The sequence below is a fragment of the Artibeus jamaicensis genome, unplaced genomic scaffold (assembly GCF_021234435.1).
Source record: "Artibeus jamaicensis isolate MK-2021 breed Jamaican fruit bat unplaced genomic scaffold, CSHL_Jam_final contig_311, whole genome shotgun sequence".
NCBI lineage: Eukaryota > Metazoa > Chordata > Mammalia > Chiroptera > Phyllostomidae > Artibeus > Artibeus jamaicensis.
In genome coordinates, this window is record NW_026521717.1 from 4,868,447 (window position 1) to 4,881,466 (window position 13,020).

General features: G+C 37.3%; 1 protein-coding gene across 4 annotated transcripts in view; it reads right to left on the reverse strand.

Annotated features, from left to right (window-relative positions):
* MDFIC (MyoD family inhibitor domain containing) overlaps positions 1 to 8,540 on the reverse strand; it is a 108,406-nt gene extending 99,866 nt beyond the window's left edge. Inside the window, exons 1-3 of one of the 4 annotated variants that reach the window (XM_037150049.2) lie at positions 8,429 to 8,537; positions 8,263 to 8,319; positions 7,959 to 8,134 (exon numbers count right to left, since the gene is read on the reverse strand). In XM_037150049.2, coding sequence (XP_037005944.2) covers positions 7,959 to 8,043 — 85 coding nt within the window. In that variant the 5' untranslated portion in view covers positions 8,044 to 8,134; positions 8,263 to 8,319; positions 8,429 to 8,537. The other 3 variants (XM_037150050.2, XM_037150048.2, XM_053662953.1) reach the window with 3 other exon arrangements.
* Positions 8,541 to 13,020: the final 4,480 nt, after the last annotated feature.

Genomic DNA, 13,020 nt, shown 5'->3' on the forward strand with positions numbered 1-13,020 from the left:
TGCCTAAGCATCAATTGATCAAAATACAGGAAGTGCTGCAGTATCTTTAATCTGATTAAACAAGTCACCCAAGATTCACTGTCCATATATCTAGAATCTAGCCAGTGCTGAATCACTGCTCCCTCAATAAAAATTGAATGTAGACTCTTGGAAATAACATAAAAGCCACATCCCTTGCCCTTAAATAGTAGAATAATGACAGTTAATTCCAAAAGGCAATTTGGTTGGTTTCTGTTTTGTTTGTTGTTCTATTTTTCCATTTGCAAATGGCATAACTTTAGACCATGTCAGTTTATGTTTCCATATTTTTCCCAAATCTTTTATTATAAAAACATAATGCTAGTAAAATAATTGCACACTGTTATTAGACCTCTCCATGAAATCACTTCAACAAAATCCAGGAAATAAGGTTAAAAGAAACAGGAAAGGCCCTCACACACCCCAAAATTCCACAGCTTCCCCAATAGCAGTTATGTACATTAAATCCTTGAATGTGAACTAACCAAACAAAGTCAACAGGCATGATTCTTGCTGGCCAGTTAACCTGCACTGTCTCACTTCTCTGACTCCCTAAAGAGCCTGTAATACAAGATCCATTAGTACATACCACACTTCCCATACATACATGATCTTCCTTCCTTGCCCCTCACTGCTTTCACCTTGCCAACCTCCAACCCTGTACTAATTTCAAAAATCTATTCTATCTTCCTCTGTTCCTAAGCTCTTGCATGTTCTTTGTTGAGAAAGGCAATCATCCTTTTCTACCATCCCCATCTTCACAACTTTCCTAAGACCGGTTTCTTCATGCCATTCCTTCCAGAATTCAACTCTTTTAATTATAAACACCTACTATGCCACTACTCCACCCCATGCACTTTCACCTTTAATCTCTAAGCCTGGCTTTCTTTTCATTAATGTGTGGTGAGCATGCTGAAAATCCACACATTCAAAATAAGCCTTCTATACACTTTGTTTCTCCCTTAACAAACCACAACTCTTCTCATCTTCTAGGACCACTATAAATTTAATGCTTCTGAAACTAATCCTAATAGATTCTTTTTCTGTATTTTTTTCTTCCCTTCCCTAAAATACAGTCACTCCCCCAAATCTAGTCCTCAGTCCTCTTTTTCACTCTCATGCCAACCCATCAGCTACCTCTTGTCTGTGATCCTGAGGGTCAGCACTCTCCTAGTTACAAATTCTGTTTTTCAGGGGACTGCTAGTTATCATGGCTATGGTGAATTGGTGAATTCCCTGGAAGCAACATATTCAAAAGAACACTGGACAGCTCCTCCTACATTTCCACTCAGACTGAAAAGCAAACCTATAGATTACCTTAAATTTCTACCTTTTCACTATTTCCCATATTAAATACTTTCCCAACCACATCAATTCCCATGCAATAAAATCTGGATACTGTGATTGGTTTTAGGAATTTCAAAGATGGATGAGTGAAAAATCAATGGCCTTAAGAGGTTCTCACAGCTAGGTAGAGCTCTATCCTACTTGTGCTACTGTTCCATAAATCAAGTTTCTGAATTCCACTTCCACTGGTGTTTCCCTAGGTCCTCTAATCTTTTGTAAGGCTATTGTAATATCCTCCTGTATAATCACTGCCTTCACTGTTGCCCCTCCCTCCAAAATCATCCTTTGAATTGCCACCAGATTTATTTGCTAAAAGCACCAAGTTGGCCCTGTTATTCCTCTTTCAGAACTTTTGTAAGCGCTTACTACTGCCTACAAACACAATATGCAAACTCATCAGCAGGATCAAGAGGACCATCCTCAAAATGACTTATTTTTACAACTTTACCTCATTCTCTGCTCCTGCGGACATTCCATACAACTCTTCAGTGAAGTATTCAGCATTTTGTAATAATCCCCTCCAAACTTTGCTTTCAATTACCCATCTCCACAGATCCAAGTCCTATGACCATGCTTCTTGGTCCAAATCAAATAACATTTGCTTGAGGTATTTTCTAAATACCCCAGTTAGAGATGCTCTCTCTCCCATATTCTACCATTACATTTTCTTTGTGCCTCTGTTATAGCACCAGTCAGTCTACCTTGTATTATAGCTATGTGTGAATATATGTGTTTCTCTCTCATCCTGCAAGCCCCAGATATCATTCATCAATCTGTTTCTCTAGGTACTGTACTTGGTTCTGGGTTTTTCATATATCAGGGTTCATTTATTATCTCTCTCTCCCTTCTCCCTCTGATGAATATGTGTGTGTGTAAGTAGTAGAGCATCTCAGTACGGCAGAAATAAATAACTTAAAAACAAACAAAAAGGATATGACAGAGATAAAAAATCAGTACTAAAATTAAACCTCTATACACACGCCCTGAATTACAAATACAAATATAAATCACATAAATAGTTTTTCTAATCCCATCTTCCACCCTGACCCTAAAACTGTTCCTTTTCATTGTCTTTTGCTGCCCTGACTCACACTTGTTCTGAATAGCAATCAAGTCCTCCATTTACCCAATCATTTATACCACAAATATGTATTAGGACCTGTTTCAAGGTTAGCAGTGCTACCTAGTTAATGCAAGACTTTATCCCATCATTTACTTTCTTAACACGCTAGCTGCCAGCACAGCTATACTGTGCTATCCCCCAGAACATTTTTTCATTGTTTTCAGATCAAACAATTCAACCTTCCAAACACTTTCTTAAATTTATAGACATCTTCTTTAATCCCTTCCTTCCTTCCTTCCTCCCACCTTCCCCTCAATTATTTTCCCCAGCTACATCCTCTTCTTACTCATGTGATTCTTTTTCTTAGAAAAAGGAAAATGAATATATCTTATCTAGCTGATAATAAGCCTTGCACTTATATAACTACACTTGCAAAATGAACATTAGTTCCTTTAGATATAAAAAGGAGTTGGGCGTATAAACCCTAAGGTATTTGAAAATGCCCCTAAATCTTCTTCAAATTTAGACAAGTTTCTATAAGTTTTCTAATTAAGCCAGCCTTCACTCGAGCTCCTATATTCAAGTGTTTAAAAACAGTTTCTATTCAACTTAATTTTGTTTTCAACTAATTATATTTGGTTGCCAGTATTACATTCTCTATGATTTATCATTGTAAACATATGAAACATAATAAAATTTAATTACAATAATCTTTTAAGATTTACTATGGAACTAAATATAATTTATCACTGTTTCTATGAGAAAGGTTAATCCAGGTTCAAAAACTCTAACTCACAGATGACAACAACTCATGTGCAAATAAGGTACTCCTTTCCTTATTATTTCATAATGCTGGGATCACCAATCAGAAGTGCGGGGTGGCAGGATACAACTATCTACTGAGGTGGTAGCTGAAAGTACTAACAAATCTATTTATGCCCTTAATTTTAGCTCATCTTTTTAAATTTGGATGCAGTTTTTCTAATGTCCAAAATATGTTCATATTCAATACATATAATATTGAAAATAAGCTTTTTAAGGACGAACACTCAGAACTATTTTTTAAATGGGGTATGTGATGAAAACACTGGAGAGCACTAATAGAAAATATATGTATGTGTATGATCTCACATTTGACAGGAAGCTAAACAATAAAACAAACAAGCAAACAGAATAAAAACAAAGACACTGAAATAGAGAACAAGTGGGCAGTGAACAGAGGGGAGAGGGGAGGGAATTTAAGGGGAAAAATGGGGAGGGATTTTGAGGAACAAGTATGAAAGACACAGGGATGAGGACTGGGGGGGAATGGGAGGGAGGTGGGGAGATGGGGCGGGGGGGGCTGGGATGGGAGAAATAGACAAAAAATGTACTTGAAAAAATAATTAAATAAAAATTTTAAAAAAAAGAAAATATATGTATGTGGAGTGATGTAATTTAAAGTTTGGAACTTGAAAAGGGAACTTTTTTAAAGCTTTCTTAAGCTTTTCTACTTAAAAAACTCTTCAAAACCTATCAAGACACCATCCTTCTACAAATAAAAGCATCTGAAAACAATGATTATCAATTACAGATAAAGAGCACCTACAAAAATGCAAATTTTTGAGTCTTACACCAGGAGGTTCTAAGCCAACCTGCCAATAGACTTGAGAGACTAAGATAGTTTCTGAACACTGTTGACATTCTGAGCCAGATCCTTCTTTGTTGCAAGGGGTTGTCCTGTCCTGTGCATTGTAACGTGTTTAGCATTATCCCTGTCCTCTACTCCCCAGATGCCATGAGCAACCACCCCACTACCTGTTATGACTACACTTGTCTCCAGGCTTTGCCAAATGTCTCCTAGAGGGCACAATAATCCTCAACTGAGAACCAGAGATAAAAGCTGTCCAAATATGGCACATTTTGAGAAATACCACTCTTAATCAAAAGGATAAAATAATGATAACAGTAGAAGATGATGGATATTATAAGCATACCCTGTATAAAGTGAAATGAACAGGCTTCCCATAAATGAAATCTGATTAGCCACTATAAACTTCTGACAACTCAGCTAAGCTTCTAAGTCAAAGCAATCCTCATGTAATTTCAACTTGAAGCTTCTACTTGAAATTATTTTTAATTAACTTCACTGGCATTTTGCATCCTGCTATAAAAATAGTTCGCCTAGTAGTCTCAGAGGACTCTCCCAGGAGAGAAGAGTGCATTAAATCACATATTATCACATTAAACTATATTGCAGCACTCACAGTCCAACAGTTTAAATAAGTCTTGACAGATACAATGAGGTGGGGGTGGGATATGCAGGGATGGGAACAGGCTCAAGAGATTCACAGTATCCAAAACCCGTTATCTTTGATTCATGCATCTGTAGGAAAAAGTTGTATTGATTCTCTGCTTCAACTATATTTATCACAATGACATAATATACTTTACAATTTGTGTTTCCTTCCTGATTTCTACTGACTGTGTATGAGATCTTGGGCAAGTTACTTTAATTCTCTGAACATCCTTTCTAAAAAGTGAGCCTGTTAAACTAAATTATGTTTAAAGACCCTTGTAGCTATAGGTTGCAAATTTATGAATGAGCACTTAATTAAAAGGCTCTTTAACGTATAGGATTCTAGTAACTATTGCACAAAAAAGCAAATACTTATATTCTCAGTATTGATAATAGAATAAATTTTAACATCCTTAATCTAAAAAAGGACAATTATATAAACTACATTTACAAGATAAACTCTGTCTTAAAACAAAAATAAATTTGTCCCAAATTGCCCTTCACTTATCAAGTTACTTGCACAGGTACTTTCCATAAATTTGCTAATCCAATCAACCTTTCAGAAATTAGTCACAAATAGGAAAATTGTTTTAAATTTCACCTTTGCTTTCTATTTTCTATAACAGATCACAAATCACCTGCTTACAGGCCATTTCCAGCCTGCAGATGTTGTTCTTTCATTTGGCTTAGACAATAATTGTTATTTAATTTGTTGCCAACTCCTTAAAAAAGAGAGTTGATACATAAAAGAACATATTTGCAGTCTCTCATGAAATATTTGAAAATATTAACCCAAATTACAAAAATAAGCTGAAGCTGAAAAGTATCTCCTCCTGGTCCACTAGCTGTCCAGTGGCAGACAATCCCCACTACTCCTCATATCCACCCTGGTTCCCTCTTACATGCTAAAGCATATGAGCTTATGTCCTTGCTGTGTAATAATTTGCAAAGTTCATTGAAAATATTTTTAACGTTTTCATAGTAATAGAATTTTGCTTCCAGAATCAAAGCAAATGGGTAGACAATTAAAGAGACAGAGCTATCTCACAATAAAGAAAATCTTCATAACACTGAATACTGTAGAATGCACTTGTAGAACTAAAAACCTAACAGAATGTAGAAAGAAATTTTAGACTTGTGGGGAGTTCACATCAGACACCCCCTAAAATTACCTTCAACTGTAACAATCTATGTCTTCGGTTAGCAGTATAGGGAGCTCATGTGTATAGGTTAAAATATATGTCTTCATACATATAATTAACTTTGCAAAACTTATTTTATTTCATAAGACATTCCATTTTTCTCACCTTAATACATAAATGTTTTAAATTAATTTCAATTAAGTAAGCATTCATACCAGAGAATTATTAAATTGTTCTGCAGAAAAGATGATAAAGAATCCAGGGACATAAGGAACAGACTAAAAGAATTCAAGAAAGTGCCCACTGGCAAACCTTTTTCACCAATGTATTTACCAATAAAACCAACCTAACTTAGGAAGCCTACAGCATGAATCTTTTTTCCTACCCACTCACTCCAACAAATTTTTTTTCAGTACACCTTATGAAATCTACCAGCTTGAGACACAGTATTTTTTAACAATCTTGACAATTTCCTTTAACAAAAATCAACTTTACATTCTATTTACAATTTAATTAATATCTATTTAAAGGATGTTGTGAGTTGACATTAAACTAATTTAGAAAGCAATATGTAAATTTGTTGCTGAGGTTTAGCCAATTTACAGGTAAAATCTAAGCCAATAGTTTCCACACTGATACTATGTGTGTTGTATGAAGCCAACATTCTCCTTTAAACCATTCTAAATGTGCTTCTTAAAGTCAGATAATAATGGGATACCTCACATCACTATGTCTGCACAGGTACATTAAGTATCACTGCAAGGTCTTTTAGGGCATTTTAAAAATGCATACAATTAAAGTTGGACATAGTAGACATCAACTATTTGCAAATCAATAGTTTTTCTAGTGTTTGATATTGACTTTTAATATAAGCACTCTTTAACAATAGTGATTAACAGCTGAACTGTGAACATAAAAAGCCCATCAGTGAGTCCATGACTGCAGGGGACATGCGGAAGGATAGGAAAATGGTTGTGTTGACAATACAATGTGCAGAACAGGGGCTGCTTCTGGAAAAACATGTTTATTATTCTAGTTCTCTGATTTTTCAGATTTCCTCTGTTTTTTCTGGCTCACTGTTTAAAACCAGAAAATAATAATAAACATAATTCAATTAACAGCCCTGAATGCCAGACATTTTGATTCAGCCATAGATGTTTTCTGCTTTTACCTATTGTAGGTTCAACATTCATTTCTTCTTTTGCATTTTTGTTGGCTTAAAAAAATGCTAAAGACCTCACTATATTACTGTTAAGGGGGGAAACTATCAGATATGCTTAAATCAAAAGTACAAAGTAGGTTTTTGAGTTCCGGGAAATTATTGAGTTCATATTAGTATCAAACTCTTTAATCAAAGCCATCCTAAGAGGAAAATACATCATTAGTGTATGGCCCTTGCTCTTTCTTGGTCACCAATGAAAACCTGTTGTTACTTTCAGAAGAAAGAAAATCTGACTTGTTTATAAGCTTGTTATAGAAGTTTTTTAAACAAGAGTATTTCTCTTATAATCTGTATGTGTTTATACTTTGGAAGAACATAAAGGAGCTAATTCATTCTCAGAAAGTATTTCTTTAAAGGAATATTTATTTCAAAACAAAACAGTTATTGAAAACGCATGCATGGGCCATTCCAAAGTAATTGGTCACAGAAAACTGGATTATAAATCCAGTAGCAGAGTAGTCCACAAGAAACAGAAAGATAAAGGGAATGCCTGCTTGTTCAGAGTACAGAGGCTGTCCTGGATCTGATGAAGATGGAAAAACTGAAGAGACCTAGAATCTACACCTTAGCGAGCCCTCCATGTATATGTTTAGGAAAGAAGCAGTCCTGTCATCCCGTTTCTCCACAGCCAAAAGGGGAGTGGAGGAACCAGTAGCTCCCGCCCTCTTAATCCGGTTGTTGATCTAGAGCAAGAACCCTGGAGAACTTGCTTTGTGTAACACTGTCCAAAAAAGTTCACAACTATGAAGTAGGTATTATGTCCTCACCACACTCCCCCTCCCAACCCACACACACACATACACACTCCAATCCAATCGATAAATGTGTTAACAAATTTTAAAATGCAACTACGACAAAGAAGCCTGCAACTTGCAAGCGCGCACTCACCCTGGGCCAAGGAGCCCAGGCGACCATCATTTGCTTCGGCCCCTTGCAGGGGCCCGGGAGCTACGGCAGCGTCAGTGCTTGACATGGGGTGCTCCAGCGACAGCTGCCTAGCTGGCCGCCCGGCTGGGCAGATGCTGAAGGGCTCTTAGGTGCTAGGAGCAGGGAAAAGACTGCTTCTGGTGGGGGAAAAAAGGGGAGTTTTAATTCATCACCCCAGCAGGACAGTCCCTCCCCCTCCACTTCCCTCCGGCAAACCCCACCCCGGGGAAGTTTTGATTTGAAACTCGGGAGGAAAATGGTTTACCGAAAGCTGACAGCAGCGGATTCTCAGGAAGTCGCTGGGGGTGGGGGTGGGGGCACACTGTAGAGGAGAGGGTATTGGATTTAGAAGTTCCAAGGGAGTGAAGCCTTCCTCCTCTAGGGCCGCGAGACCACCACCTACCTTAGTATCCCCCCCACCCCCAACTCACTCAAAGCCCCATTCTCCTTCTCTTCCGCCTGGAAAAGTTAGTGAGGCTCCGCAAAGGTTTCATCTCGCCCTGAGGCGTGGTGGTGAAGCCCGCCCCTACCAGCTCCTCCATGCCCCTCCCCGCCTCCCTCTGGCTCTGCGCAGAAGGCGGCCACAAGGGAAGTGGCTGCTCATCTGACTCCCTGGACTCCGCCCCTAACCTAACCAGTTCTCCCAAGGGGCCTTTTTTCCCCTCTGCCTCTCTTTAAGGCTTCCACCACTCCTACACTCCTGACACACTTCCTCTTCTGTTGTTCCTTTTCATTATATCCAGATGGGGAGGGCTGGAAGTCTTGGCCAACAGCCCAGACCTGGCAGGCTTTGTGCTCCCTTGTGCCCCACTCTGTCTGGGTCAGGAGGCCAAAGCCATAGGGAAAAAAAAGGGTTTTTTTCCCCCAAGCTGAGAAAAGAAGTAAATTAGCTGGTCCCTGACTGCCCAAGAGTCGTTCCACCCACCCTCTCAACCCCAACCCCAGTCATCCTATCCCTTGTCTCCCAGCTACTCTTCCCAGTCCAGCCCCAGAACAAATGAAATTCTAGGAATGCAAGGAGGAGAGTAGAAACCTTTAGGGTGGATAATGCCGAAGGCAAAAATACCAAACTCTTCTAGTGGAATAAAGTATGGTTTTATAACCTTGACCCCTACTTGAGAGTTTAATCTCATGATCTCTAATTCTGAAATTCCCCTTATTCTACTTTTCAGTTATTTGTTTATTTTGGTCAAACAGGGCTTTGAATCTGGTAAAATCGGTTGCAGTTGCATGAACACACTGGAGGCATCCAGGCAGGCAAGAGTCACACCCTCGAAGATGCCTTGGCCCAAGGCCCCAAGCCAGGCCCATTGCAGGCTGAATGCTTGGTCTGACAACGGCTATGTGGTAAGGTAAACTCTCCATTTATTTTTATTTTTTTTCATCTTTTCCAAACTGATAGATTTTATTTTTTATTCCTATTTTTCTTAATCCACATTCTCGTTTTTGTTTACATGTATTTATTACAAATATAGTTGTTTGATATTTGCATTTCTTCTTTTCCAAATTGTTTCTTAATATTCCTTATGTTTTGACTGAGTAGTAAATATTTTTTTAATATTAAATTTTATTTAGTTACTTTTCAAGTACATTTTTTTATTTATCTATTTCTCCCATTCCACCCCCCCACCCCCCGCCCGGTCTCCCCCCTTCCTCCCATTCCCCCCCCCAGTCCTCAGGAGACTTTAATTACAGCTTAATCTGATGAGCCAAGAACAAAAGTGCATTAATTTGCAGATATAAAGTCCTTAAATACATTCAGATAGCTTTTGCCCTTTATTTAATTGAGTAAAATGCAGATCATTTGTAGAAAGCTAAAACAAACTCATTCTTTCAATCTCTAGGACAAGAGATCTTTTTACACTTATGTTATCAAAATTGAAGAAAATGTACATTCATTGGATACCTCTTCTTTCTAGGTGTGTCATGAATAATGATACACTAGGGATATTGTTTCTTTAAAAAAATGCAGTTGATTCCAATTGATTGAGACAATCCATTTATTTTTTTAACTTTATTTTTATTGTTGACACCATTATAGATGTCCCCATTTTCTCTCCCTTTGCCCACTTCCACCCAGCCTTGCCCCACCTTCCGTCAGGCTACCACGACACTTGTCTGTGCTGATGGGTTATACATATATATTCTTTGGCTAACTCCTTCAACTTCTTTCATCCAGTCCCACTCCTATTTTTTTTAACTTTCAAAGAGTCAGTGCAACCAAACTTACTCTCAATTAAACCTGAAACCTCAAAAGCACTGCCTTTGATGTTTCTGAGAGTGGTTATTCAGACTATATTCCTAACAATGACACTTTGCCTAATGACCAATAACTAACAAACACGTTTTCTTTATTTTTATTGTAATTTTTCTATTACCATTTACTATATTTTGGGGACTATAAGACACACTTTTTTATCACACTTTTTGCTTTAAATATTTTTTCTATTTTTCTCATCTAAAACCTAGGTATATCTTATCTTCCAAAAAATAGATGCTCCTAGGTTTTAGAGGAGGAAAACAGGGGGAAAATTTTGAAGCAAAAAATGTGGTAAAAAAGTTTGTCTTATAGTCTGAAAAATATGGTAGTCCCCTTATACCCACCTCCCAACAGCAATCACCATACTGTTGTCCATGTCCATGAGTTCTTTTTTCATTTTCCTCAATTCCTCCACTCTCTAATCTTTCTCTCCTTAGCTGTCTCTATCTATGAGTCTGTCTCTATTTTGCTTGTTAGTTCAGTTTGTTCATTAGATTTCACATATGAGTGAAATCATTTGGCATTAGTCTTTATCTGAGTGGTTTATTTCACTTAGCATAATATTCTCCAAGTCCAACCATACTGTCACAAAGAGTAAAGTTTTCTCTGTTTTTATGGCCAAGCAGTATTACATTCTGTAATTATCCACTCATTTACTGATGGACACTTGAGCTGCTTCCATATCTTGGTGATTGTAAATAATGCTGCAATGAACAGAGAGGTCATTTAAGTTCTTTTGAATTAGTGTGTTTTTTAATTTTTAATTTAGAAATTCCAAAAGTGGTGTGTATAAAAGTGCCTTAAGTCTTCTGAAAACTTGCCTAGGGGCCTAGACTATTTAGAATCTTCAGAATGGAACCAGAACAATTCTGAGGGTGACTGACTGCTCTGCCTATGGAGAATAAACATTTATAAAGCATCACTGTCTACTGCAGCATAATCTGTAACCAAAGGAGTGGGATAGAAGATAGCTGCTCTAGAAGATTCTGTCTTATTCCTTTTTTTGTATATTTCTTTGCCTCTTTTTCCCTGCCATCTCACTAAGATGTAATTCCACTAACTAATTGTGGAAAAATTAGTTTTTTCTTCTACTTTTTAAATTTCTTCTGGGTGAGCTAATAATGAAATTAACATGAGACAGAGTGATAATATGAATAAATTTATTACATATGACATAAGGGGGTTCCATACAAATATGCGACCCAAGGGCATTCATTGGGCAATTGAGATTTAAATGACATTTTGGAGCTAAGGAGAAATTTATGATTTCAAAGGGAAAGAAGGCAATTCACATGAAAATGGTGAAGCAAATATTTGGAAAATAAATGTTTGCTGAGCCATTTTAACTGTGGGACACAGAGAGGACGTCAAACAAATGGGCCTTGGTAGGTTCCTCCTCACCACACATATTAAAATAGGTAGCTATAATGATAGTGCCATTCCTAGAGCAGGTCCTCTAAATTCTTTTAGGCAGTTACAGGGAAGATCAAAGTTTCTTTCTGAGCCTTTCATTCCCTAAAAAACAATCATCTTAAAATAATCAGTATCCCGATTGAGTCATAGTCAGTGATAAATATTTTGGGTTGGCAACTTCTGCCTCCTCCAAGGTTGATGTCGATGAATATTAATAAGGTGCAGCACTTTATTCAGTAGTCAGTAATAAATATGTGTTCATTTAAATTCACACAGTACTGGCCCTGGCCAGGTAGCTCAATTAGTTAGAATGTCATCCCCACATGCCAAGGTTGTGAGTTTGATACCCAGTCAGGGCACATACAAGAATCAACCAATGAATTCATAAATAAGTGAAACAATATATTAATACCTCTCTCACTTTCTTCCTTCCCTCACCCTTTCTCTCTCTCTAAAATCAATAACAATAAATACATAAATACACAAATACATAAATTCACATAATACTTAATTTGGTGTACATGGTAGGCAATTTAATACTCCTTCAATTAACTTGAAATACCTTACTTAATATGAAAAAATAAAATTTAAACAAAAATATTAAGAGCAAATGAGAGGTAGAATCACCAAGATGGTCAAATGCTATATCTTGCTCAGCTATGTAAATTTTGGCAACTTAACCTCTCTATGCTTTGGTTGCCTCATTAAGTGAAAATGATAAAACAACTCTTCATAGGCTCCCATGAAGACTAAATAAGATAATTCCTTTATGTCATCTAGAAGAATATCAGATTTGAGGAAAGGTGCAAAAAAATATTGACTATTATTATTATACAGCAGAAGCATTTTTTTAAATCCTCACCTGATGATAAGTTGTTATTAGTTTTATGTAGAGAGGATAAGAGAAAGAAAGAGAGACATCTACCCGTTGCCTCCCATCTGCATTCCAACTGGGGACTGAACCCACAATCTAAGTGCGCTCCCTGACCAGGAATCAACCCGTGACCTTTTTTGGTGTACAGAATGATTCTCCAACCCATTGAGCCACCTAGCGAGGGCACAGCAGAAGCATTTTGATGGGTAATATTGAACATGACATAATGACTATATCACAAGGACGACATCAAAATATCAGATAACCACACCGTGCAGTTTGCACAAATTATCTCAATGAATTCTTATATCATCCCTATCATTGACTTGCCAGGATTATGCCTCTCAGATTTAGAGCTCAAGTCTGTCTGACTGCAGGCTACTCTGCTTCATTGGATAAACTCAGGTGTCCTCTAAATCAATAAACCTGACATCTGATATATTTTAACAATTAAGTATGGGTAACTATGCCCAAAC